General features: G+C 37.1%; 1 protein-coding gene across 1 annotated transcript; it reads left to right on the top strand.

Annotated features, from left to right (window-relative positions):
- The first annotated feature begins 1,334 nt into the window (after positions 1–1,334).
- srrm4 (serine/arginine repetitive matrix 4) lies at positions 1,335–20,173 on the top strand. Its single transcript, XM_059336648.1, has 12 exons — positions 1,335–1,351; positions 1,979–2,062; positions 3,180–3,260; positions 3,356–3,382; positions 4,904–4,954; positions 7,478–7,561; positions 9,570–9,735; positions 14,970–15,289; positions 15,512–15,706; positions 16,299–16,400; positions 16,513–16,668; positions 18,164–20,173. Exons 1-12 carry the CDS (start codon positions 1,335–1,337, stop codon positions 18,420–18,422), a joined length of 1,542 nt encoding a protein of 513 aa, XP_059192631.1. The 3' UTR covers positions 18,423–20,173.
- The last annotated feature ends 4,862 nt before the right edge of the window (positions 20,174–25,035 follow it).

The raw sequence follows: 25,035 nt of genomic DNA, 5'->3' as shown, positions 1-25,035 counted from the left end.
ACAACACGGTAAAGTGCCATTCATATAAAACTCACATTAAACTTTCATATCAAGGTGGGGGCCGCAAAATATCGTCACGAGGGCCGCAATTGGCCCGCATGCCACGAGTTTGAGGCCCATCCTTTACATAGTAACGAATAAGGAAATACTTTAAAGAGTCATGCATGCTCAGTGATTAATGATTATTGTAGAAGCCATTTTATGTTTATTGTTGGCATGTCATTTAATGTGGTAATAGATTTAACTTGCTGTATTATTTAAACACTAGGGACACTTTTTGAACAGGGATTTGGTGCATATTTTGGGGCACAGGTGACATGATGGTAGGGACAGGTAAGGGGAGTACATACAGTTCTCACCAGATCAGCAACAGGAACCTGCTAAACAGTGTGTTTGTGCATCAATTTACTTCATTAAACCTTCAAACTTAACTACAATAACAACTGGAAAATCAGATGTTTGCTGCTGCATAAGACTTTACCCCCACCTGTGTACTAACGACATTAAAGAGAACATTGCAAATTGGAAAACTATCTTTAACACATTGTACAGAACAAGTGATTGTTAATATAGGAGCTATTTTGATTCTTTCATGCACTTTCGAAAAACAAATGAATTATCTCGCCAGTAAATTGCGTCATTAAGCTGACTCTAAGAAACAAATCACTTAACATACCTCCAGTAAGATTCACAAGTAGGTTCAGTATCAACGGCAAAAGAAACAATAAAGATGTCTATTTAACCCTCTGGAGTCCATGAAACCACCTGCACATTACTTCTTCATGACGTGAAGACTAAAGTTCTGGCTTGAAACTCCATACCAGATTTATTTTGATGATATTCGGCCAAGTAAAACCGTAGATAATGTAAAGTATATTAAGTATAAAAAATATGGAAGTAGATATTATCCTCATTTTACCTGTTATATGTTATATATGCAACCTGTATTCATATTTGAAACATGTACATTTCTGTGTGTGAAACATAATTTTCAAGATCAGATTTTATGTTTTCCTTTGTTTCTTGTGGGTTAAAAATTTGGATCAAGTAAGTCAAAGTTAAAAATTAATTATCAGGACATATAGGTGAGGTTGCACTGAAAAAACTGATACCAACATAACATGGTAAAGATTTTTTAACGGACATAATAGCCCAAGATTTCAGAGGGTTAATATACCTCCAACAAGATTCACAAGTAGGTTCAGTATCAACAGCAAAAGAAACAATACAAATGTCTATTTAACAGAATCATGCAGGCTGAATCAGCTGTTAAATGAGGTCCTCAGGTTCATTGTGAGTGAATGTTTGTTCTAAAAAACAGAAAGGATACCCACATGACATCACTAGTGAAGTGAGCCCTATCACAGATCTGTCTCCCACTCTGAGTGAGACCATGTTGCCATCAGCCTCGACTTGACTGAAGCTGGCTGGCATGTGATCTGTTTTGTTCTTTATGGCAGTCTCAAAAGGATTTCATCTTCCTGTTGTGATGGGATCATCTCGTATGGGACATTTGGCTCACAGATAATCTTGCTTGTGTGTGTGTGTGTGTTGTGAGAGGGAATCTAGGATGCATTTATGTGCTGTTATGTGATGCCAGCGATGAGTCATGTGGATTATTTTACTCCACCCATTCTGTTAGGGTTATTTGTCTGCAAAGAATTTGGGAAAAAAAGGCGTCTTTCATGGTGAGAGTTTCACACTTGGCGCGAATCACAAACTGTAAGCAACACTTACACTGTGATGTTACATAAAGAAGTTCTCACACAGTACACTCAGTGTATCAATGTTGCTGTTAATGCAATTTGGGTGGACTAACCCTTCAACACTCACACTCAGCAGATTCAGTAAACGCTGCAAATCAAATTCCAAAAAGCCCACATATTGGGATTCAGAAGCTGTAACTCCCTGCTGCCGAGATGTCACATTTCATATCCCACTGAGGTGTCCCCCTCTGTCTCTGTCTCTGTCTCTGCAGCCCCTCCTTCGATGAGGAACTCTCCCCTCGGCCCAAGGGGAAGAAGAAGAAGAGAAAGTCCGAACGGAAGAGGAAAAGGAAAAGGTCAGTAACCAAAAATGAGATGACGCCGCAGTGAGGTGTATTGTTTGCAGGGGTCAGATGGGATTTTTGCTGTCAGTTAATGATTTCAACTCAATGAGTTATTTTTCCGCTCCATGCCTTAACCAAAATATGTTTTATTTAAACATTTTTAAATGAGCTGTAGTGTAAACAACAACCAATATATTTACATAAATAAAAATAAGTTTGTGCATGAAATTCCCAGTGCAGCCAAACAAATTTACTGACTTGAAGCTGACTCAATGAAGGACCCAAAAACATCTCTCCTCCTTTCATCAACCTGAACATACTGCTGGGCAATTTCTTGTCTGTCAGGATTTTCTAAGACTATGATGGGGGGACCCAAACAAAGGAGGGAGGTCCGAGGTCATGGTCCCTGGAGAACATTTTTGCCCCTAAATCCTAAATTTGGTGCCTCTTGCACATTCTAATGCCACTATTCCATCTTAATCATTGCATATTTTTAATGAATTATTGTAAAGGAGAATAAGGGTTCTTCTGTGTTTTATTTAAGGCATCTTATTTTGACAGTCTTCTTGCAAATTCTGTGGTGGACTCTGCCAACACATCCATGTGCTTTTATTTTGAAAGCTACATGTGTTTGCTTTTATTTTGAAGGCGGGTCTAACACGTTCTTACCGTAACGCCTTATGGTGTGTTTAATTTACACTGAAAGCTAGAACTTGAAAGTCGGAATAACGTCGAAAATTCTGACATTCGTGTAGGCCTTGAACGCACCATTAGCATATTAGCACATTAGCATATTAATAAATAATAATAATACATTTTATTTGGAAGGCGCCTTTCTTGGCACTCAAGGACACCGTACACGTACAAAAAGATAGAAAAAGAAACAACAATAAAATATACAGAATTAAGAACAATACAATGAAATAGATTAATTAATTAATCCTCTGTTTTACTGGCAATGTTTGTGATGTCACTATGAATCTGGGGGGACATATCCCCCCCGTCCCTAGTACCATCTGCACACATGATTGTTGGACGTCTTTGTCCTGTTTCCCTAAATAAATAAACTGAGAGAGGTGTACAGGAGGCACTCTCTAAGAAGTCATGTTTATTTTCTCTCCGGCTCCAGGTCTCCTTCCTACAGCCTGTCGCCACTGAGGAAGAAGAAAAAGAAGAAGAAGAAGAGCTCCAAGAAAAGCAAGCGGCATAGGTGCGTCTTGCTTACTAAGACAATATTTGCAAAACAGCACAATATTTATTTTTGAGGTGACTGAAATCATCTTTTTTTCCCACCCATTGTTCCAGGTACACCTCCAAGAAGTCAAAACACAGGTATGTGTTTGATTATTGCAGGATTTTGTGCAGCATTTTAGCATGTCTCGGTGTGTGTGTGTGTGTGTGTGTGTGTGTGTGTGGGAGAAATATCTAAAGGTTAAAGTTTATAATTCACCCCGTGAATCCCAAAAAGTTTGAAAAGTATGTTTTCTTTTAAAAATTGCCAAAAATGCACCATTTATCATAGAAAGAAACTTATCGTCAGAGTTTTATCTTTTCAGCAGTCCTTGACTGGATGAGCACACAAGTGTTTCTGATAGAAAAAGTAACCAAAGAGTAAAGTAAAAATGTTTTGTTTTTTTTCAGATTAACTTCATTCTTCATGTCATATTTAAAATTTAGCCCCAATAAACCTGTCTGCACTAACTAGATCTAACTAGATGATGAATCTATGCATCGTAAAATAGTTAAAGGTATACTATCTTGAGTAATAGATTAACTTGTTAAATCATGACTTTATTACATCTTTTGGACATTTTATATATTTTTTTTGACTTACAACAACCTGTACAGCTGTGCGGATCTCATCCACAATATTTTTTCCGTAGCATTTTTTTTATGTGTATAGCTACGTAGCTAGCTATGCAGAAAAGATCCTCACTTCTGATCCCTCCTGCTAAGATCTGATAGGTCAATTATTTCTGCAAACGCAGAGAAACATCAGTGATCAGAAAAACTATTTGAGTTGAAGATGAGCTGAGTTGAGCAGATAGAAAGTTTCTGCGAAAAAGTTACGAGATGAAGCTTAAAATTGTGATATCTCTGTCAAAATCACTAAAATGTCGCCAAAAATAAACCGTTTATAATAACTAGATCCTGTTAAAAACATTAAATTCTGCTCCTCAGCGACACTGTGAAGCCATGATTGATTCTGCTGAGACGAATCAATCACATGAAAAATATTCACTGAAAATCTGTTTACACAGAGCTGAGAGGAGAGGTCAGGAGAGGTTTTAAAAATGCAAATAGTTCAATATGTATAACAGGTAGTGGCCAAATTTTTTCTTCCATCATTCATGACACTTGTGGGCACTTGAAAAAGTGTTTTGTATATATAAATTCCATTTTATAAATTTTTTTAAAAAGTATTTATCAGAGAAATACAACTTGCGTTTTTCCATTTTTATTATATACTTCATTATAAGTGTGTTATTCTGCACAAAATAAATTTTTGAGTTGTTCCCACTTCTAGTCGTGATTGTGCTGGTTGCATAGACCTGCAGGAATTATATATTTATTACATCTTTTATTTACTGCAGAGAAGTACAAGGCCGCGGTGAATAAAAAACAGTGGGGTTCAGAGGGTTTAAACAGCTAACTTTAAAGGCAGACAGCTCTCACCTGGGTGCATTTCTTTCATAAATGTGCTGAACATTTGGCGTCTGCTCTTCTTAAGATTTCCAACTTAAAAGCCGCTGCCCTTTATGTATCAGAGAGAAAGCAGGCTGTACAGTATGTGCAGGCTTTGTCTGTCTTAATACGCCTCGCTCATGACTCTGTTCTCTTTCATCCCACCAGCTCTTCAAGTTTAAAACGTAAGAGGAAGGATGAGCGCAAGCACAAGAAAAGGTCAGTCTCTGATTGCTGCATCTGAATCATGTACTCTCCAAATCCTACACGTTTTTGTGACCCCCTTCCTCCTCCTGCACCACCTCCTCCTCCTCCTCCTGCCCCATGTTAAGCCCATCCACCCTTTTTCAGAGCACCCATTGCCGAGGAAGAAAGAGAGGAGTGCATCCTCCAAAGTGCTCTCGTGTAGACGCACGACGGGTGAATACAGAAACGTGCAGGCTTTTATTTTTCTGAGCAAAGCGTGAAAAAACCCTCGTAAAAAAGAGGAAAAGCGATTTAAAGCTTGAGCCACAAAGAGGGGGGAAAAGGGGGGGGTGAAAGAGGGTAAGAGAAACCAATTTCATGCTGTGATCTTGCAACATTTTTATAATTCGACTTTGGATGAGCGGGCCGTTGTTTGTAAGCACAGAGCCAAGTTCAGTTGCTGCTTCCTCCAACAGAACCCGCTGCTTTCCAGCTCACTTCAACGCTCTTCTCTCTCCTCTTTTGTGCTCTTCATGCCTTCACTCTTCCTTTATACTCAAGCCTTTTTCTCCTATTTTTTCAAACACAGTTCATACGGTATATTTCAGAGAAAACAACATCCAAAAATTTGGCACCACCGACACATTTACATACAGTATGTGCTCTACGGGGCTGCAGCTACGGATTATTTTCACTTTTGATGAATTTATCCATAGTATAAGAGTATCGGTGCACTATCTTGAGTCATAGATTAACTTGTTAAATCATGACTTTTGGACATTTTATTTTATTTTTTTGACTTAGAACAACCTGTACAGCTGTGCCGATCTCATCCACATATAAAAGTATGTTTTCTTTTAAAAATTGCCAAAAAAAATGCACCATTTATCATAGAAAGAAACTTATTGTCAGAGTTTTATCTTTTCAGCAGTCCTTGACTGGATGATCACACAAGTGTTTCTGATAGAAAAAGTAACCAAAGAGTAAAGTAAAAATGTTTTTTTTTTCAGATTAACTTTATTCTTCATGTCATATTTAAAATGTAGCAAAAAACCTGTCTGCACTAACTAGATCTAGTAAAATAGTTAAAGGTACACTATCTTGAGTAATACATTAACTTGTTAAATCATGACTCTTCTTTATTACATCTTTTGGACATTTTATTTATTTTTTTTGACTTACAACAACCTGTACAGCTGTGCCAATCTCATCCACGATATTTTTCCCTTAGCATTTTTTTAAATGTGTATAGCTACGTAGCTAGCTATGCAGAAAAGATCCTCACTTCTGATCCCTCCTTTCAAATCCATCAATTATTTCTGCAAACGCAGAGAAACATCAGTGATCAGAAAAACTATCTGAGTTGAAGTTGAGCTGAGTTGAGCAGATAGAAAGTTTCTGAGAAAAAGTTACAAGATGGAGCTTAAAATTGTGATATCTCTGTCAAAATCACTTGATTCTCCATGTCTCATTTAAAATGTCGCCAAAAATAAACCGTTTGTAATAACTAGATCTTGTTAAAAACATTAAATCTATCCATAGTAAATAGCTATAGGTACACTATATTGATTCACACTATCTGGAGTCATAGATTAATTGGTTAAAGCATGATTTATGACATTGTTTGAACATTTTATTTTAGTTTTGTGCAGATATTATCCACAATATTTTTCTGTAGCATTTTATTTATGGGTATAGCTATGCAGAAAAGATGACATCATCACTTCTGATCCCTCCTGCTAAGCTCTGATTGGTCAATTATTTCTGCAAACGCAGAGAAAAGTCAGTGAACACAAAAGCAAAATAATTTGAGTTGAAGTTGAAGTTGAGCAGATGGAAGGTTTCTGTGAGGAAAAAGTTACACAAACAAAGCTTAAAATTGTGATATTTCTGTCAAAAATCACTTTATTATACTGCTCTGATTTAAAATGTTGCCAAAAATCAACCGTTTGAAATAACTAGATCCTGTTAAAAACATAAAATTCTGCTCTTCAGCGACACAGTGAAGCCATGATTGATTGACGGTCACGTGACTAATATTCACTGAAAAATCAGTTTACACAGAGCTGAGTGGAGAGGACAGGAGAGGTTGTAAACAGGCAAATAGTTCAATATGTATAGCATGTGGAGACCAAACTTTATAAAAAAATATTTAAGCAATTAATCAGATAAATTCAGCTTTCTTTTTTTAAGATTAAGATTAAGATTTCCCACGACAAGGAAATTTTCAGAGCAGCAAAGTGGATAGCAAAATAACAATAAATAGTAAACAAGCAGTATAATACTTCTAGTCATGATTGTGCTGATTCCATAGAGCTGTAAGACTTATATATATTTTTTTAATATATTGCAGTGAAATACAAGGCAGAGAGGCACAGTGAGTAAAATGTGAAAAGAAACGCCCTGAAAACAGCATGTTGGGGGTTCAGAGGTTAAATAACTTAGACGATGAGCCAACTTTTAGAATTCTTGTGCAGTACTTCCTGTGAACTAATTAATTATAGCGCTCTTAGCTCCTCATCCACTCGTGTCTTCTCTCCTCATCACCTCCCTCAGTTCACGGACTCACTCGCGGCGGAGGCGACGCTATCGGAGGTCAGAGTCGGACAGTTCTTCTTACCAATCTTCCACAGAGGACAGGTAGGAAGCCCCCCCCCCTCACTCCCTCACTCCCTCAGTTTATCTTATCAGCTGGAGGTGTCTGCAGAGTTCCTGGTCACACCACAGCGATGACTGATAAGGCAGAGGTGACTTCCTGATCTCGGCCCTTATCGCAGCTTCACAGGAAGTGGCGCCATATTCACTCCACAGATCGATGCACTCAATTATAATGACATATTGCAAAATCTTGAAAGATGAAGGATGTTGTTTATCACAGGTTTTTATGGATTATACTGAGCAGGGCTGACAGCTTTGATGATCTCCGGTGGGATAACTGGACATTTCTACCGGTGATAATTAATCTTTAAATAAGCATTGATCGATCGATCGAGCCAGAGTGGCGTCCTCAGGAGCAGCTCAATTAGTGAACTTTGACGCAAATTGAGGTTCGATTTAAAAACACATTGAAATTTAGCATTTATAAATCTTTCTTTAGCTTTTTATCACTGACCCCTGGGCACATAGACCGCTCCATCACTAAACTACTGCAGCTTGCACCGGAGCGACGTCAACACGGAGCGATATGCTGCTGCTGCTGCTGGCAAACTACATTAAGTTTGCCTTTGATTGTGACCATTAATAATAGAATCATTTTCAATTTCTAACATTGTATTTCCATAATTAAAAGCCTGTACTCTATTAATTTATGAAATGAAAGAAAATGAAAAGGATTCTGCAAGCAAAAACGCTACAGGGCTTTTATTTTAAAGCAGGAATGTGAAGTGTTTAGTTAGGAATATCTTTTTAATACCTGTCACTTATTCTACACATATAGACAGTGAGGCTGTAGTGAGGTGTAATGTTTTTTATCATTTAAAAGCCTGTTTTAGCTGAGAACTGCACGTCACATGGAAAAAATACAACTCCTATTCCATAAAAGTTGGGACGTAAAAAAAAAAAAAAGGAATGCATTCATTTGCTAACCCTTTATCTCATATATTCAATTGAAATCTGTACAAAGCGAATACTTATTATGTTAAAAAAATCACTCTTGGCTCTGTCATTAACTCTAAAACATCGAGGATTTGACGGGAGGATTTGGCCAGTTACAGGTTATTTCAGAGAGAGAGAGCTATTTTATTGTCTGTTCTGCAAATGCACGTGCGTTTATGACCTTCACATGATGAAAGCCTGATTTAATGTGGAAATTCTGCAGAGAAAATTGCTATTCATTATTGCAAATACTCCTTACACTGTAAAGTAAAACCCCCAAAAAAGGAAGACAGAGTCAAAAAGAGTCAATAACAGCGAAACATTTCAGATGGATAGAAAGTGTTGCTGATAGTTTAGCTTTCTGCTAACCATAGCTAAAGGCTCATAGCTGCAGGTAATTCAAGTCCATTTTTCTGTTGAGTAAGTAAGTAAGTAAGTAAGCAAGCAAGCAAGTAAGCAAGTAAGCAAGTAAGTAAGCAACTAAGTAAGTAAGTAAGTAAGTAAGTAAGTAATTAAGTAAGTAAAGTTTATTTATATAGCACTTTTCACAGATAAAATCACAAAGTGCTTTACAGAAGATAAAAAGAAAGAAATAAGATAGGGGAACATAAGACAATTATTAATTACAATTATTAATTAATACACCTAATTAATACACAATGAAACATGAAAAATTACGAAATAATATGTACAATGCATGCTTAATGAGAGACTCGAATCCCAGTGTGTGTCAAAGGGTTTTGCAGGCACAAGTTTGCAAAGAAAATAGTAGTATTTTGACACTTTAGAAAGTTCCCTACCCCAGCTTTAAGCAGGGGAAATCCCAATTAAAATAAAATGCAGCTTAAACTTCAGCAGCTACCTTCCCAATTAATTTTTCAAGATGCACAAAACAAAACAACAGAGGAAAACCCAGATATTTCACAGTCATCCTGTGGGCATATGTGCAACTTTTCATCCTGTTCTCAGAGTTCAGATATAGCTCTAACTGAAGAAAAACGTCTAAGTCACGATGCTGTGTCATGAAAACTGAATCCAGCTTTTTTTCCCACAGACACCATCTGCAGAAATCTGTGGTACATCAGGCTTTAGGAGAGCTGGCAGCCGTCGTCGAGGAAACCAACGGCGTGCTTGACCACACGGACATGAAGTGGAGACCTGCAACCAAATCAGTGTGTAAAACGGCTCCAAAATATCGCTCCATCCTCTCAACCGCCACCGTAAGTACACTTTAGGACTCTAACGATGCTGCTGCTGATTCAGTTTGACTTCTCAGTTATGGCCATGTAAAACCGCTTATTGTCACTCAAAAGAAAATGGCAGAAAATACAGTGAGGCAGATGGGTTTGGAGAATCTTTATTAGCTCACTGTTAAGATTTGAATTCCACATTATGGTTTGTTTTTCAATTGAAATACAATATTTTGAAATTATATGTCAATCCAACAACATACAGCTACATGGCCTGACTCTGAGCTCATTTTATATCAATTATTTATTTTGCTGTAACTTTGTCAGTTGTTGTTTTTCTGTTTTTAAAACTATAACGCCGTCAAGTAGATTAACCCATAATTAGAATGATACTGCTGGGGGGAGAAAACCTCATTCTCTATGTTATAGCAAAGTGATTACAGTTTTTTTTATTTTATTTTATATATTTTCCTTCCCACCTATATTTTACTATCAATGATCTATTGCAGCGATAGTACGGAAACGTAGTCTTAACCTTTGTTAGAAAGCTCCCACTCTCCTGCACAGTATTATGTGTTTTACATGTTTTATATTGTTGTTGCAATGAATTATAATCAATATTTTGTCTTCTAATAGTCATTTTCATTAAGAATGTATAAAAACCTTTAAAGGCCGTTTTCTCAAATTTAGTTTTTCTCATAAATCTCAACTTCAGCTCCACTTACAGACATCAAACTGACCAATTTTATTCCTAACTATATTCTGAAGGTTTTCATAGAGGGGTTTGTCAATATATCATTCACATGCTTATTTATAGAACATTATGTCCCTAAAAACATGGCAAAAATTGTTTTATTTTTTGGCTTTTTACAGTATTTTCTGAATTATGAAATGACAAAAGGAAATATTCCAATTTCCTAATGTACAACACTCTTAATCTAATATATCATCAAACTAAAATAAGATTTAAAATCAGATTTCTGTCCTGGAAATATATGCATTAGCACATATTTAATGAGTTCATGCCTCATTTGCATATCTAAACATAATATTTGAGCAGAACTTGTAATGCAACAAACTGGGAAAGTTTCATGTTGATATCTATAAGTTAAAAGAAATGGTCTGAAACTGTGTCGCTGCACAGGAAGTGAGCAATTTCTGTTCATAAAAAACAAAGATGATAAAAACAAGCAAACAAGCAGCAGGAAGGAACTACTTGTTTATTGTCTGAGGTCATCAAAAGTGCAGCAAACTGAGCTCTAAGGTTAGAGACGTGCCTCTCTGCTTCCTGTACTGGCACCTAAATGCTCATGTAATGTCAACATAATCGTGAGGGAGCCGAAGATAAAGAAAATCACCTAAAATGATTATGGAATCTGGAGTTAATAGTGTTTTTCCTGCCAAAATAACAGAAAAGCAGTTTAGAGTTAAAACGAATTACCCCCCTGTGGTTAACACAGTAAGAAGGGCTCATGAAAGTGTGTTTTTTATGTAATATTTTGTGTGTGTTACGTCTAAATACTTGCACACGAGCGTTCTTTCAAAAGCCAGCCATCCAGCCATGGATGGATGGATGGATGGTTGGTTGGTTGGTTGGTTGGTTGGTTGGTTGATGGATGGATGGATGGATGGATGGATGGTTGGATGGATGGATGGTTGGTTGGTTGGTTGGTTGGTTGGTTGATGGATGGATGGATGGATGGATGGATGGATGGTTGGATGGTTGGTTGGTTGGATGGTTGGGTGGGTGGATGGATGGATGGTTGGATGGATGGATGGATGGATGGATGGATGGATGGATGGATGGATGGTTGGATGGATGGATGGTTGGATGGTTGGTTGGATGGTTGGGTGGGTGGGTGGATGGATGGTTGGATGGATGGATGGATGGATGGATGGATGGTTGGTTGGATGGTTGGGTGGGTGGGTGGGTGGGTGGATGGATGGATGGATGGATGGATGGATGAATGGTTGGATGGATGGATGGATGGATGGATGGATGGATGGATGGATGGATGGATGGTTGGTTGGATGGTTGGGTGGATGGATGGATGGATGGATGGATGGATGGATGGATGGATGGATGGATGGATGGATGGATGGATGGATGGATGGATGGATGGATGGATGGAGGGTTGGTTGGTTGGTTGGTAGGATGGTTGGGTGGGTGGTTGGGTGGATGGATGGATGGATGGTTGGATGATAGATAGATAGATAGATAGATAGATAGATAGATAGATAGATAGATAGATAGATAGATAGATAGTAAGGTACAGTGGCAAGATGATGGTAATAATGTTATTAGTATATAATAATAGTACAGTTTTTATATATAATATATAATATAATAATAATAATAATAAGGCCAGTATAATAATGGTAGTATATTACAGTATATAGTAATAATAGTATTATATATAATAATAATAATAATAATAATAGTAGTAGTAGTAGTATACAGAAACAGGGAAAAAAAGAAAGATGGCCGTATCTTTTTGGCCTTTCAGCCCCTCTGGTCAGTGCATCTGTTGCGTGTTATTCTTCCAGCAGACAGTTAGTACAGATTGCAGATCTGACCTGCAGCTGAAATGAAACCAAGAGTAAACAAAACATCTTTAAACTGTGATTGACAGCTTCTAAACGACTGACTGTGAATTTTAAAAGGTGCGCTCCACCTTTTTTTCCCCCTATTTTAAAGTGATGTTTACAGCTGTGTCCTTAAACTCATTGTCTCATGCTTATTGGAGCATGAAATATATTTAATTTCTCTCCAGCAATCATTAAATTATGCTAATTGCACAGACGAATGTTTTTAATTACACACCACAGGGTTTTTAATTGAAATTCAATAAATTAATCCATATATTGAATCATGCTTGGCATTCAGTATCCCAAAGTCTTTCAGGAGGACTTTACAGCTGCGGGGTAGCTTTACTATATCGCAATTATTCAGTGGTGTTTGCATTTATTTATGGGGTTTGATTTGGTTGAATAAAAGCACATAATTCAAGATGATTTTTGCTTAATATTTCTTTCCCAAAAAAGCAATCCATAAAGGGAAAGGTAGGTATGACCGGACAGAAAAAACCCTTTAAAAAATATGAATAACCGACATGAATGTGGTGGATTATTAACATTTCCTGTAATATAAGTGGTGAATTTCTTTTTGTGGTGGCAACAAAAGGAATAGAAAGCTCACAAAGAAGCATTTGAAATGTTTATTTGAAGGCAGTCTTGTCAAAAATATCTTGAGGTGACAGTGAAGAATGTCTCTGATTAAAATGTGTCTCTGTAAGTGAAATCTTTGAGGATGCAAGTGGTGAAAGAACGAGGATGGTAGAAGATTTGTTTAAATTTCCCTCGGGGTTGGTCTGTTGTGTCGACTTTAGATCATGGGGGGAAACCTTCGGGGGGGACAGACTCAGACTGAATAAACCTCTGAGTAATAATCAATAAATAAAGAGAGATCATAATTCTTATGAGATTAGTCAACTATGATCCTCGGAGAATCTTTTTCTGTCGGCAGTAAAAGAAAAACATCTTTCAGTTTGCAGTGTTTGTGCCCACATACAAGCACGCTTTTAAGGCAAGACACTACAGGCAAAAACAGTGTTTTTTTTTATGCACTGGTCAATTTTAACCCCCAATATCATGTCTTCTTTCACAACAGTGGAAAGAAAACATCCAAAACAAACATATAGGTGTATATTTTACTGGATTTGGTCAATTTTCAGCTGTAGATTTCTCTTAAATTCACTAAAAGTTGGTTCTATTGCAGCGTGTATATCATCTTTAGAAAGCTCCCACTCTCCTGCACAATATTATGTGTTTTACATGTTCTATTTTTTTGTCGCAATTAATTAATTTTGATATTTAGTCTTCTAATAGTCATTCCCACTGAGAATGTATAAAAACCTTTAAAGTCCGTTTTCTCAAAATTAGTTTTTCCTCATAAATCTGAACTTCAGCTCCACTTACAGACACCAAACTGACCAGTTTCATTCCTAACTATATTCTGAAGGTTTGTACAGAGTGGTTTGTCTATATATCATTCAAACCCTGATTTATAGAACATTATGTTCCTAAAAACATGGCGAAAATTTATCTATTTTATGGCTTTTGACATTATTTTCTGATTTATGAAAAGATAAAAGGAGATATCATAATTTCCTACTGTAAAAAAAAACTCCTAATCTAATTTATCAACAAAATAAAATAATGACTTTAAAATTCATCCAATGTTCAGATTTTTGCCCTGGAAATATATGCAAATTCACACATATTTAATGAGCTCACACCTCATTTGCATATCTAAACCTAAATTTCAGCAAAACTTGTAATGCAACAAGTTGGGGATGTTTCTGTTGATATATATAAGTTAAAAAAAATGACCTTGTTCACCTGTAGTGTCTCCCCTTAAAGTATTCTGGGACGTTTCGCTCCCGATAAATTTTTAAAAAAGCACCATAAAGGAAAGAAAAAGGAACATGCCAATAAAAGTCTAACTGGCTCTGGGTTTGAAGAGAGGGTTATTGTCTTTTTCTTGCAATTTACGACTCTAATGATGCACTTATGTTGCCCGCTCTTCCCTTTTTCTTACACCTTACCTACTTAAGGAGGAAATCTTGATTGGTAAGTCGATGCTATCCGCAGATTTAGGGATTTACTTGTAGGTCGGTGCAGGCCAATTATTTACTTCTTACAGGAGAAAGAGCACAGTCATCTGTCCCATTCTGAGGGCTTTCTTAGTTAGACTGATGGGATCTCTCTTTGTCTGCAATCCTTTTCATTTCTACATAATACCCATTTTGTGATGTTTGTTCAATGTTCTTTAAATGAGGCTTTTCAATGGGGCTATTGTTTACTCTTTTTCTCTTCACTCTTGGAGTTAGAGCCGGTAGATCTTTCCACGCATAGTTTTTCTTTTCTTCTCTGCTCTTTTGTTGTTCCTTTCATATAATTGTTTTAGTTTAGACTTACTTTTATCTCAATTTGTTTCTTGTTGATTTCTTTGACTTTAGTTGAGTTCAGACTTTCCTTTGGGGTTAATCGCATGCTTCAAAATTTGCATGATGTCTTTATCTTTCAAAAGTTTTCTGTCCCGAGAAAAAAAAAAAAAATAAAAAAATAAAGAAAAGAAATCACTTCTCTGTGTTTTCGAGGGAATATGTGCCTTTTTAGAGTATTCACAGTGCATCAAAGCAGATAGCAGGTTGCATCTATCGATTTGGTTTTAAGCTGCAGCCTGTTTTGTCTGTTTGCAGATTTTGTCAAAACCTGGAAGCGAGCTTTTGCACGGAAACGGGTCGCAGCATTTATCGAGCCGCGCCGAAGGTCCGCACGATTACGATTCTGGGAATGACACGTCCTCGCCGCCGTCGAGCAAAACTGGTGTTTCTCAGGCGAGTGTCACTGACAACAAGAGGAACCAGTGTAAACGTCTGGCCTCGCCAGAGAAGCTGAAGTTCACTGACAGAGACAATGCCTCTGATTCAGGAAACTCTGTCACCAGCTACGCGTCCCTGTGCAAACCTTACGTGGAGGACGGCTTGTCTGCAACCCTTTTCACTGGAAATGGCAAGAGGTAATGTTGTGTTCATGATAAATAATCCATCTGAATGAATGCTTCCCAGGAAAATTGCAAGCTGTTTATCTTCTGTTTCCACGCTCTGTTTCCCTTTTTCAAATGCTCGTCTTGTGAGTGAGAATAAGGGAGAGTGATTCTTTAAAAAAAAGACTAAAAAAACAACCCTGGATACAGTTTGAGCTTTATCACTCAAAGCAGTGGAATGTGTTTTCTTTGCAGAGAGCAGATAACCTTGGGGTGTCGGGTGGAGGTTGTGAGATCTCCAAAGGCTTCGGGCTGTTCTCGGAGGATGAGCGAGACGTCTCGGAGGCGACTGAAAACCCGCTCGTCCAGCAGCAGGAGCAGGAGCAGGTCCTCGGGGAGCTCCAGATACTCCGGGCGCTACTCTCGGAGCCTGTCGCTGTCATCCTGCAGGTTGTACATCACAAACATCCACTAATATCAGTTATAATAAGTACATTTACAGTCAAATGTATTTAAAATGGCACATAAAGATTGGAAATGTGGGACAACACTGAAATATCTCATCTACAGATGCATTAATGGATTGCCATGATGCCCAAATAATGAATCCTAAAGACTTTGGCGATCCCTGACTTTTTCCAATACTTTGGTTTACCTGCAAAATTAATAGTAAGACGGCTAAGCTAAATAAAGGGGACACATCGGACAAAAGCACCAAATTGTTTCCACATGCTCTCCATCAAGTTTCAATTTTTGATGGGAGCCACTTCATCAAGATTGCAGATCGGAGATGGCAGCCATATAAAGTCTATGAGAACCAATACTGTATATCTTCCAAGCCACTTAGAAGGTCAATCTTGGTGTCAAAATCTAAATTTTCTTAAATTTTATTCATAAATTAACAAAGACACAAATGCTACCATCATGTATTTAAAACAGTAAATTCATGTGAAGATGCACTCATTTTTGCAGAAATTTGCATAAAAATGTGTGCAACGTTTCGATTCCAGGGGTTAATTGTCATTTCTTTCGTTCATCGTAGCACGTACTCACGATCTCCGAGTTATTCTGGCGATGTGAGGCGGCGAGGCAGCGTGGCCAGCCTGAGCTCCAGAGGAAGCTACTCCAGACACAGTGCTGACAGGTGAACTTTAACAAACCTTTCAGCTGCTAATGGATCCTCTTTAGCGCTGCATTTGAACAAATATATGTTTACGTCTTTTCTTCTCTTCCCTTTTGTCACGTCTGCCTCCCAGACTACGAGCCAGACGGAGAACACATAGCTCCAGAGAGACAGATGTGAAACATGCACATAAGGTTAGTGGGAAGAGACAAAGACGCAAATCCTACTCTCCTATGAAGAAAAGGAGGAGAGACTCGCCAAGCCATCTGGAAGCACGCCGAATCACAAGGTACAGCTCTCCCAGCCGGGTTATTCTCAGCTATATAATGCATTATTATGCCAAAAGGCAAAAAAATATGTTCTCCTGGTTCCTACCCTCCGCCCCCTCGCTTGGACAAGTCCCCGACCTGAAATCTTTCTCACCGTATTGATGAGCTGTGTACCTTGAAATGGCATTTAGCCAGAGGATGAGATAACCGTCAGCTCTAAAGCCACCGCAGGTGCTAAACAAACAGATGGTGGAACACAGGCGAGCTGAAATGAAAAAGAAAGAAAAAAAGAGCAAGCAAAGTGTGATATTTAGTTTTTTCTCCTGCCTGCTGCACAATAACTTTTACTTTTCTTTTATTCATACTGCTCTTTGACAGCAGCTAATTATATACAACCAGAAATATGCACAAAAGAACAAATTATACAGTTTATGTCATTACTGCTCCATCCATCTGTATTGTGTTAAAGCTGCACTGTTTAATATTTGTACATTAATTATGAGCCAAATGATGCATGTGTGAATGGGGTTACTCATACATGTGAAGAGGAGCGTTTTAGCCTCTATCAGCTCATTGTTTCGGTTTTACCAACAGGAAATGACTGTAAACAAGATTATTAATTTCAATTCTTTTAGCAGCCAGTGGAGTCGCCCCCTGCTGGCCGTTAGAAAGAATGCATGTTAAAGGCACTTTTCAGGCTCAGTTGTTGCATCTTTATCTGTTTGACACTGTGCAGTGGATTTATTAGAGCAGGGATGGGCAACTGGAGGCCCGGGGGCCGCATACGGCCCGCACCCTCACTTGAAGTGGCCCTCAGTACAACTACATGCATGCAAAAATGCACAAAATTACTTCTTGCAATTAATGTTGGTCTGTTGTTCTTGTACTGAAAAAAAAGAAATCACAGTAAATGGTTATTTTTTAATTGCTTCAAACCTTTTGTATTCCTATTTATACTGTTCTACATGTATTTGAGCATGAAATATGCTAAGTTACTGCAGTGTAAACATATTTAAAATTTCAGTGTCATCATATCTGGTTAAGTGCACAGTCCTATATGTGGCCCTGTGGTAGTGAACATGAAAAATTGTGGCCCCCTGCAACATTTAAGTTGCCCATCCCTGTATTAGAGCCTGATGAGAGCAGTTAAAGTGAATTAACCCATTGAGGCCTGAAAAACCGCTGGGCGATTTTAAAATAAGCCTCTAATTTTCTGGAAATTCTGGAGAAAAAAAGTGTCAACTCTTCTACTAAATAATAGACTTTTCAGCCTCTGTAGCAGATAGAAATGAAATTCAAAAAGTATTTGAGAGCTTATACAAATACTACAAAACGACGTATCCGCTTTCCAGGCTTCAATGGGTTAAAATAGTGAAATTACTGCAGCAATAAACTGTTCTGTAAAGATGTGAGAAAGTAATTTGACCAATTGTTCACATGAAAACAATGATCAGTGCAGCTTTAAGGTGGAATGCAGCATTAATTCTCTGTTTCACACCTCTCTGTCCCCCACAGTGCCAGGAAGAGACCCATCCCTTACTTCCGCCCCAGCCCGTCCTCCAGCAGTCGCTCCACCAGCGTGTCGTCCTGGAGCAGCCTCTTCACCCGCAGCCGCAGCCGCAGCCCGCTGCACAGCGTCAGCCGCAGCCGCAGCCGCAGCTACTCCTCCTACAGGAGCTACAGCCGCAGCTCCTCCTGGAACTCAATCTTTGGGACCCGCAGCCGCAGCCGGAGTCGCGGTTCATTGAACAAACGCAACAAAACCAGGCATTAAGGGTTTCCAAGAGCACATTAAGGGAGCGAAGCGCCGGTCGGGGTTTGCCATTTTGGGAGAACGGGGGACGGTGGAGTAATGGACTGTGTGCTCCGCTTTGATGCTCGAGTGGAAATGTCGCCACAGGGGTCCGACCACGCCGTTCACTGAGGCAGTCCTGTTCTCTCTGAGACCACTGGAGACTGAATGTCTTTTTCTTTTGTTTGTTTTGTTCCTGTTACTGCATCCTCTTGCATCAGCACTCACAATGGCCTGAGACTGTTCATCTCTTAGATACTTACACTAGAAACTGCAGACTGAAACAGAGTCTCCACACACATCGCTGTTCCTTATGCACTTCACATTGAATTTTTCTTCTAAATTAAGGCTTTATATTTATTTTAAATTGATCAGATGGTGCATTTTTAAGGCCTGAAGGGACCAAGAATGCTTAAAAATGACTTGATTTTAGTATTTGGTGTGTTTTGGCTCATGCAAGAGCACCAGGAGAACACTTTAACAGTAGCCAAAAGTTTGGAAGCAACTTAAATTTTCTGTTCAAAATGGCTTTCTTAAAAACCAGGATGGATTCTTTGGATTTTTGGATGTTTACTGCATGATCAGACTTTAGCTTTATTGCACTGAACCATTTTCCTCCATTTACCTTTAGGTATACATTGATGTTAGCAGACCATTGCTGAATAAATGTTAAGAAAAGAAAAGAAGGGCTTAGTTTTAGGGTTGAGAAGATTTTGAACAGTCACAACTTCAGTGCAAAAGTAAAAAAACAAATCACAGTTTGCATTATTCACTTTAGCTCTTTGGATTTTGAGAGTTTGGATTCAAAAATCCCAATAAATCTCAACTGTGTTCATATCTCTGACAAACTACAGAAATGGCTAAAATTTAAGTTCAGAGTTCAGATTTATACATTAAGGAAAGAAGGATACACAAAGTCTAAGCAATAAAAACCCAAAAACCTGATTAGAGCTGCAACAATTATTCGATTAATCGAACAATAATTGTAAATTAATCATCAACTATTTTGATAATTGAATAATTGGTTGGAGCCGTTTTTTTAAAGACAATAAGTCCAAATTCTCTGATTTCAGCTTCTTCAATGTGAATATTTCTGGTTTCTTTGTTCCTTTATGACAATAAACTGAATATCTCTTTGGTTTGTGGACAAAACAAGAGATTTGAGGACGTCATCTTGTGGTTTGGGAAACACAGATTGATATTTTTCAACATTTTATTGACCAAACAACTTATCGATTAATCGTTTAAATAATCGACAGAGTCATCGATAATGAAAATAATCATTAGTTGCAGCCCCAGACCTCATAATTATAGTAAAAATGTGTTCTAATAAGGGACTCTTTATATAATAATCACCTTTTTTTGTACAAATTTGGTCTTGCTTCCAAACTTTTGCCTGCAGTGTATGTCGTAGTGAGTATGTTAAGGATTTCCAGGCCAAGAAGTGAATAATGGAGGAAACATTTGAGCCGTTTGATCAGAGCGTTCTACAAATGGCTTCAGAGGATCTTTGTCAGGAGTAAGGAGAGGGTTTATCGCTCTGATCTCTGCACTTCACAAGGTGGAAGAACAAACGCGTTTCCTCTGAAAAATGAGACGGCGAGGGTGGCCTGACGGCGAGCAAACTGCCTGTCAGCTCAAATGTCAAATTAATTTATCCTCTGATCAAGTGGAAAGCAATTGAAATGTCAGTCCATGTAATACAACGGAGAGCGATCGAAACATTGTGCAGGGACAGGAGGAGGAGGAGGAGGAGGAGGAGGAGGAGGAGGAGAGGGGTTTTTTTTGGATAAATCTTCACAGTGTCAGAGGAGTTTTTCCTGGCAAATAAAACATGTTATGAGGTTTTTTTGGGGGGAAAGGGAAACTTTAAACAGGGTTCGTACAGGGGCTTGAAATCCTTGAAAATGTTGTATTTTCAAGGTTTAAAAAGTGCTTGGATTTTGAATATAGTGCTTGTAAATGCTTGAAATTCTTACTGTATCTCTCTTGCAATCTGATTATATCCATCTATAGACTATAGATAATCACATGTTCAATGTAAAACTAATGAGTAGCCTATCTGAAATGAAGACCGTTCCTCCTAAAAGTGTAATACCATCTCTGTTGGTATGGTTAACCCTTAGATGCACTACATGGGTCAAAAATGACCCTCATTCATTCCCCATGTTATTTAATGCTGCTGTGTGTTTCTGTGCTCTATCTTTTGATATCAACTTATTTTATGATTGAATATTCCAAGTATTCTTTAAATATCTTTTTTTTTTGATAACAACAAATCATTATTTCCATTTTGCCTCTCATACTTTATGAAGAAAAAAAGGTTTTGTATTATTACATAGTTAACTATTTGGCTCAGTAGCTTGCTAAGTTAATTAGTTAGCCAAGAAGTTAGCTAAGTAGTTAGCTTAGCAAGCTTCTCAGCCAAGAAGTTAGCTTAGCAATCTACTTTGCCAAGAAGTTAGCTAAGTAGTTAGCTTAGCAAGCTACTAAGCCACGAAGTTAGCTATGTAATTAGCTTAGCAAGCTACTAAGCTAAAAAATGGATATGGATGATTTTTGCCCCATGTTGTGCATTCGAAAAGTAGTGACACAAAAAGGGATTTTGTTAAAAAATGAATAAAGTAAAACATAAAATTAGGATGTATGATGATCAAAAACAAACTAATTGAGGAAAACCTGGAATACTGAATAATTAAACTATTTTATTGCAAAGATAAAGAATGTAAAAATGTATGTTATATGTAAGTACTCATCTAAAACATGCAATTTACAACAGGTGTAAGGTGACATAGAAAGTCCTTGAAAAATGCTTGAATTTGACCACTGCTAAAGTGTACGAACCCTGTTTAAAGCTAAATATAATGACTTAAATGCTTAAATTATAATTTTTGGCTGTCTCTACCTATATATTTACATATAAGAGTCTCTTATTTTCTACATACAATGGCACAGAAAGAGCAGATTGTAAGTCTCAGATCACGTTTTCTTGCAACAACACTGGAACCAAACACATAAATCAGCAGCTTTTATGTTCATGAGTTGAATCAAAATGTTTTTTTTAATTGTGCAGCACCGTCCATATTTATTTCTTATTTAATATTTATTGTTGTCCCTTTCAGTGGTGGTCAATCTTTCTATGCAACACTGTCAGTTTATAGTTGTTACGACGCTGCTGTCGTTTATTTCTTTGCTTTGTTGTAAATTATTCTTGGGTTTTGCCACCTCGCTCACTCATAAAGCTCAAAGTAGAAGCAGATGTTGTAAAGATGGAGAAGCAGAAAAACAAAAGGTCTGATGTTTTCTTTTGGGTGCAAAAGTTTGACAGTCTGGTGAATATGCTTATTAGATTTTCTTGCATAGAGGTAGATGAGAAGATTAACACCACACTTATATATTTGTCAGTTAAATGTGAAGTTACAGCTTCTTTAGGGGGAAACAGCAGCCATGGATGGTTAAAAGATGAATAAAATCAGCACCTAAGGCTGAACAATGTGGAAGAAATATCTAATTAGGATTATTTTTACTGATATGATTCACATTACTGGAGGGAATGATCATTTTTGCATCATTATTCTGAATTTCATTGAAAAAAATATAATAATGTGATTTTTTTTTTTGTACCAAACAAGCATTTTTAAGTCTGTAGGATTCATTTCATGGGTCAGGATCTCTGCAGCACCACAATACTTCATACAGAAAGTTATTTTGACAAATATTTTGCCTTTACAAAATATTTCACCTCCTGTATGTCGACATTGCACTTGTCCATAGTGTGATTTTTTGCAACAAAATATTCAATTAATTGTGCAGGAATATTAATATTAATCAGATAAAATGAAGAAAAACACTAAAAGGCACTTAATATTGCCGCAGCTCTCGGATTTGAGGACGGAGAATAATTTATTTTTAATAATAAGCTCTATTTTTAATGTTTTTTTAATGCAATCTGGACCCTCATTTCCATTTTAAAGTACACTATTAAAAAAGTACACACTGTTATTTTATTTTTTTAATTATGAAGTAGAAAATCACTGCACTAGTTCATATTGTGATTTTGATGTCACATACAAAAATTTTAGGGCAAAAAATTAAATCTTTAATTATATGGGTGGTTATTTGCCAGAATATTTTTATCTTTTATCCCCCAAAAAACACACATTTTTTATTTTACCCTTGTTGGCTTTTGTACGGCTCAAATAGAAAAGATAAAAATGTTAATCAGTGAGTTTTAAAGGTGCAGTAAGGTGAATATTGTTGCCTTAAGATGCATCAAACTAGCTGTTTCCCCTTGTTTCCAGTCTTTATGCTAAGCTAAGCTATGCTAACCAGCTGCTGATCATAACTTTATATTTCATACACAGACATGAGAGCAGCATCAGTTTTCTCCTGTTTCATTCAGCAAGAAAGCGTATTTTCCCCCTGAAATGTCAATCTGTGAAGTTAACTTGGAGGCTGCTTTTGACTCCGGAGTTTGAATCTGTGAAGGAAGTTTGAAAAACTGCCTTTTCCATATAATTAAGAGAGTAATATTTCTCAATCATTTCAAATCCGTCATCCTGTCTGTGTAACTGCTCCAGGCCTGACAGACTGCTCTCTATGCACTCAATACTCTCCGCTTATTTCCCTGAATGTCAACTAAATTGGACGAATGAGGGAAATATGACGCTGGAGGAGGAAGGGGACTTGGCACAAAAGTCGTCCAGAAAACTATAAAAAGTGACGACGACTCGCTGACGAGGTGCCAGAGGAAAGATTTGTGCAGTCAAACTTTCTGTATTTCTCTCTCTCTCTCCCCATTTCACAATGTAAATGAGTTATTGTGCTAAAGATGATTTTGAATATGTATTTACTGTGGTGTAAATATGCATCTGCATTGTATAGATTATACAAAAAGGTGATTATTTGATTTGCAGAATGTGATTTGGGCCTTGTTGGATGTTAAAATGTTCTGGGTATGATGCTCTGACCAGAGGAAGTGTCTCTAGATGTCTTTGTGCTGAAGATCACCTCTGATCACGTCTTTGGTTCTTTTTCTGAGAATTCCCACAATAACATATAGCAATAGTGACCCAGTGTTTGAGTGTTAAATTATGCATACGCTCCCTATTTTCCATATTGCGGAAGCATATGTTTTTCATGCTGTCACATTTTATCTTGTGTCAGTAGGAACTGTAATAACGTGTCACCTGGAAATTGAATTGTCCCCCCTTCTAAAATCAACGTTCCCCCTCTCACTGCGTGTTTAGAATAAACTCTATTAAATCATGTTCTGAATAAAATACAATAAAACACGTCCTGTTTTATTTTCTGAAAGCAAAGTTGCCTTTCTATGCTGGGCTCAAATTATTATTTCACTATAACTGTTGAAAAAAATATTCAGGTTTTATTACTTTTTTTCCTCTTGAAGTATATTATTTGACTAAAATTGACCAACAATTATGAAAAAATATGAAAATTATAAATACATTTTTTTTGGTCATGAGTTGCCTTAAAAGGTGGAAAAAAGTTGGTAATATTTTTTTCTACATGTCCTAAAACTAGTCTAATGTCATTTATAGAAATTATAGGGGGCACATATGCTGAAAATTTTAATTTCAATGATTTGGGGTCAAAAAGGACCACAGGAGGGTTAATATATTACATTTTTAAAAACCATTTAAAATCGTCTAAATAATGCTGGGCTTACACCAAAATATTTCCCCAGTCCCAGAGTAAAAACTGAAAGTCTTAAGTAAATCTAGGAGTTTTACTGGAGTCACGGCGCTCCGTCATCTCCATCATTAAGTTTAAGGTAGTAATCTGCTCTGTTTCGTATCAGTCTTTTCCTGGTCTTGGTTTGGATCATATCAAACATGTTTGATATTATCTAAAGTCTCAGTGACGAAACACAGTCGACAACCAATAGATGAGCGGGGGAAAGGTCCCCGGTTCCAGACCGGTTCTAGACTGGTTCCAGACTGGTTCCAGACCGGCCAGTAAAACCACTTCCACAGGAAAAAGGAACATCACAATAATAAGCTCAGTCCTAAATAAAAATATAGTGATGTCATATATTTAGATGTTTCTTATCAAAGAGAACAGTAAAGAGACCCAGTTAACCCTCTTGAGTCTCCAAAAGTGCCAAAGCATCATGACTTCTTCATCACATCCAGACACAAATGACTAAAAAAAGACACAAAAAAGATACAAAATGACAAAAAAAACAACACAAAAAAAGACACAAATTGAGAAGACAGAATTACCAAAAAAGACACAGAAGATACAAAATGACTAAAAAAGACTAAAAAAGACACAACAACAAACACAAAATGATGAAAAAAAGACATGAAAAAGATTTAAAAATGTACAAAATGGCCCAAGACTCCATAGAGTTAAAATGTATAAATAAATGTATACATAAATAACTAATAAATAATCGATGATTAATGTATGATTAACTAAATGAAAGTTGATAGAGCTGATAAATATAATTATTCAATAAAACAAATTATAATTTAATAGGACATAAATGTAAATCATGAGTTCATTTCTAAATGTTCCTTTACTTTATTCCTTCTTATATCTATTTTTACTGTGAAATAGTCAACTTTTC

The sequence above is a fragment of the Centropristis striata genome, chromosome 7 (assembly GCF_030273125.1).
Source record: "Centropristis striata isolate RG_2023a ecotype Rhode Island chromosome 7, C.striata_1.0, whole genome shotgun sequence".
Lineage (NCBI taxonomy): Eukaryota > Metazoa > Chordata > Actinopteri > Perciformes > Serranidae > Centropristis > Centropristis striata.
Note: the sequence above shows the minus strand (reverse complement) of the source record. Positions and strands in the feature narration are given on the sequence as shown.

Bases quoted from the DNA above. Each gene is read 5' to 3' on its own strand.
- srrm4 (XM_059336648.1), top strand. The intron at 2,063-3,179 runs GTCAGTAACCAA...CTCCGGCTCCAG, and splicing joins CGGAAGAGGAAAAGGAAAAG to GTCTCCTTCCTACAGCCTGT. The intron at 3,261-3,355 runs GTGCGTCTTGCT...CCATTGTTCCAG, and splicing joins AAGAAAAGCAAGCGGCATAG to GTACACCTCCAAGAAGTCAA.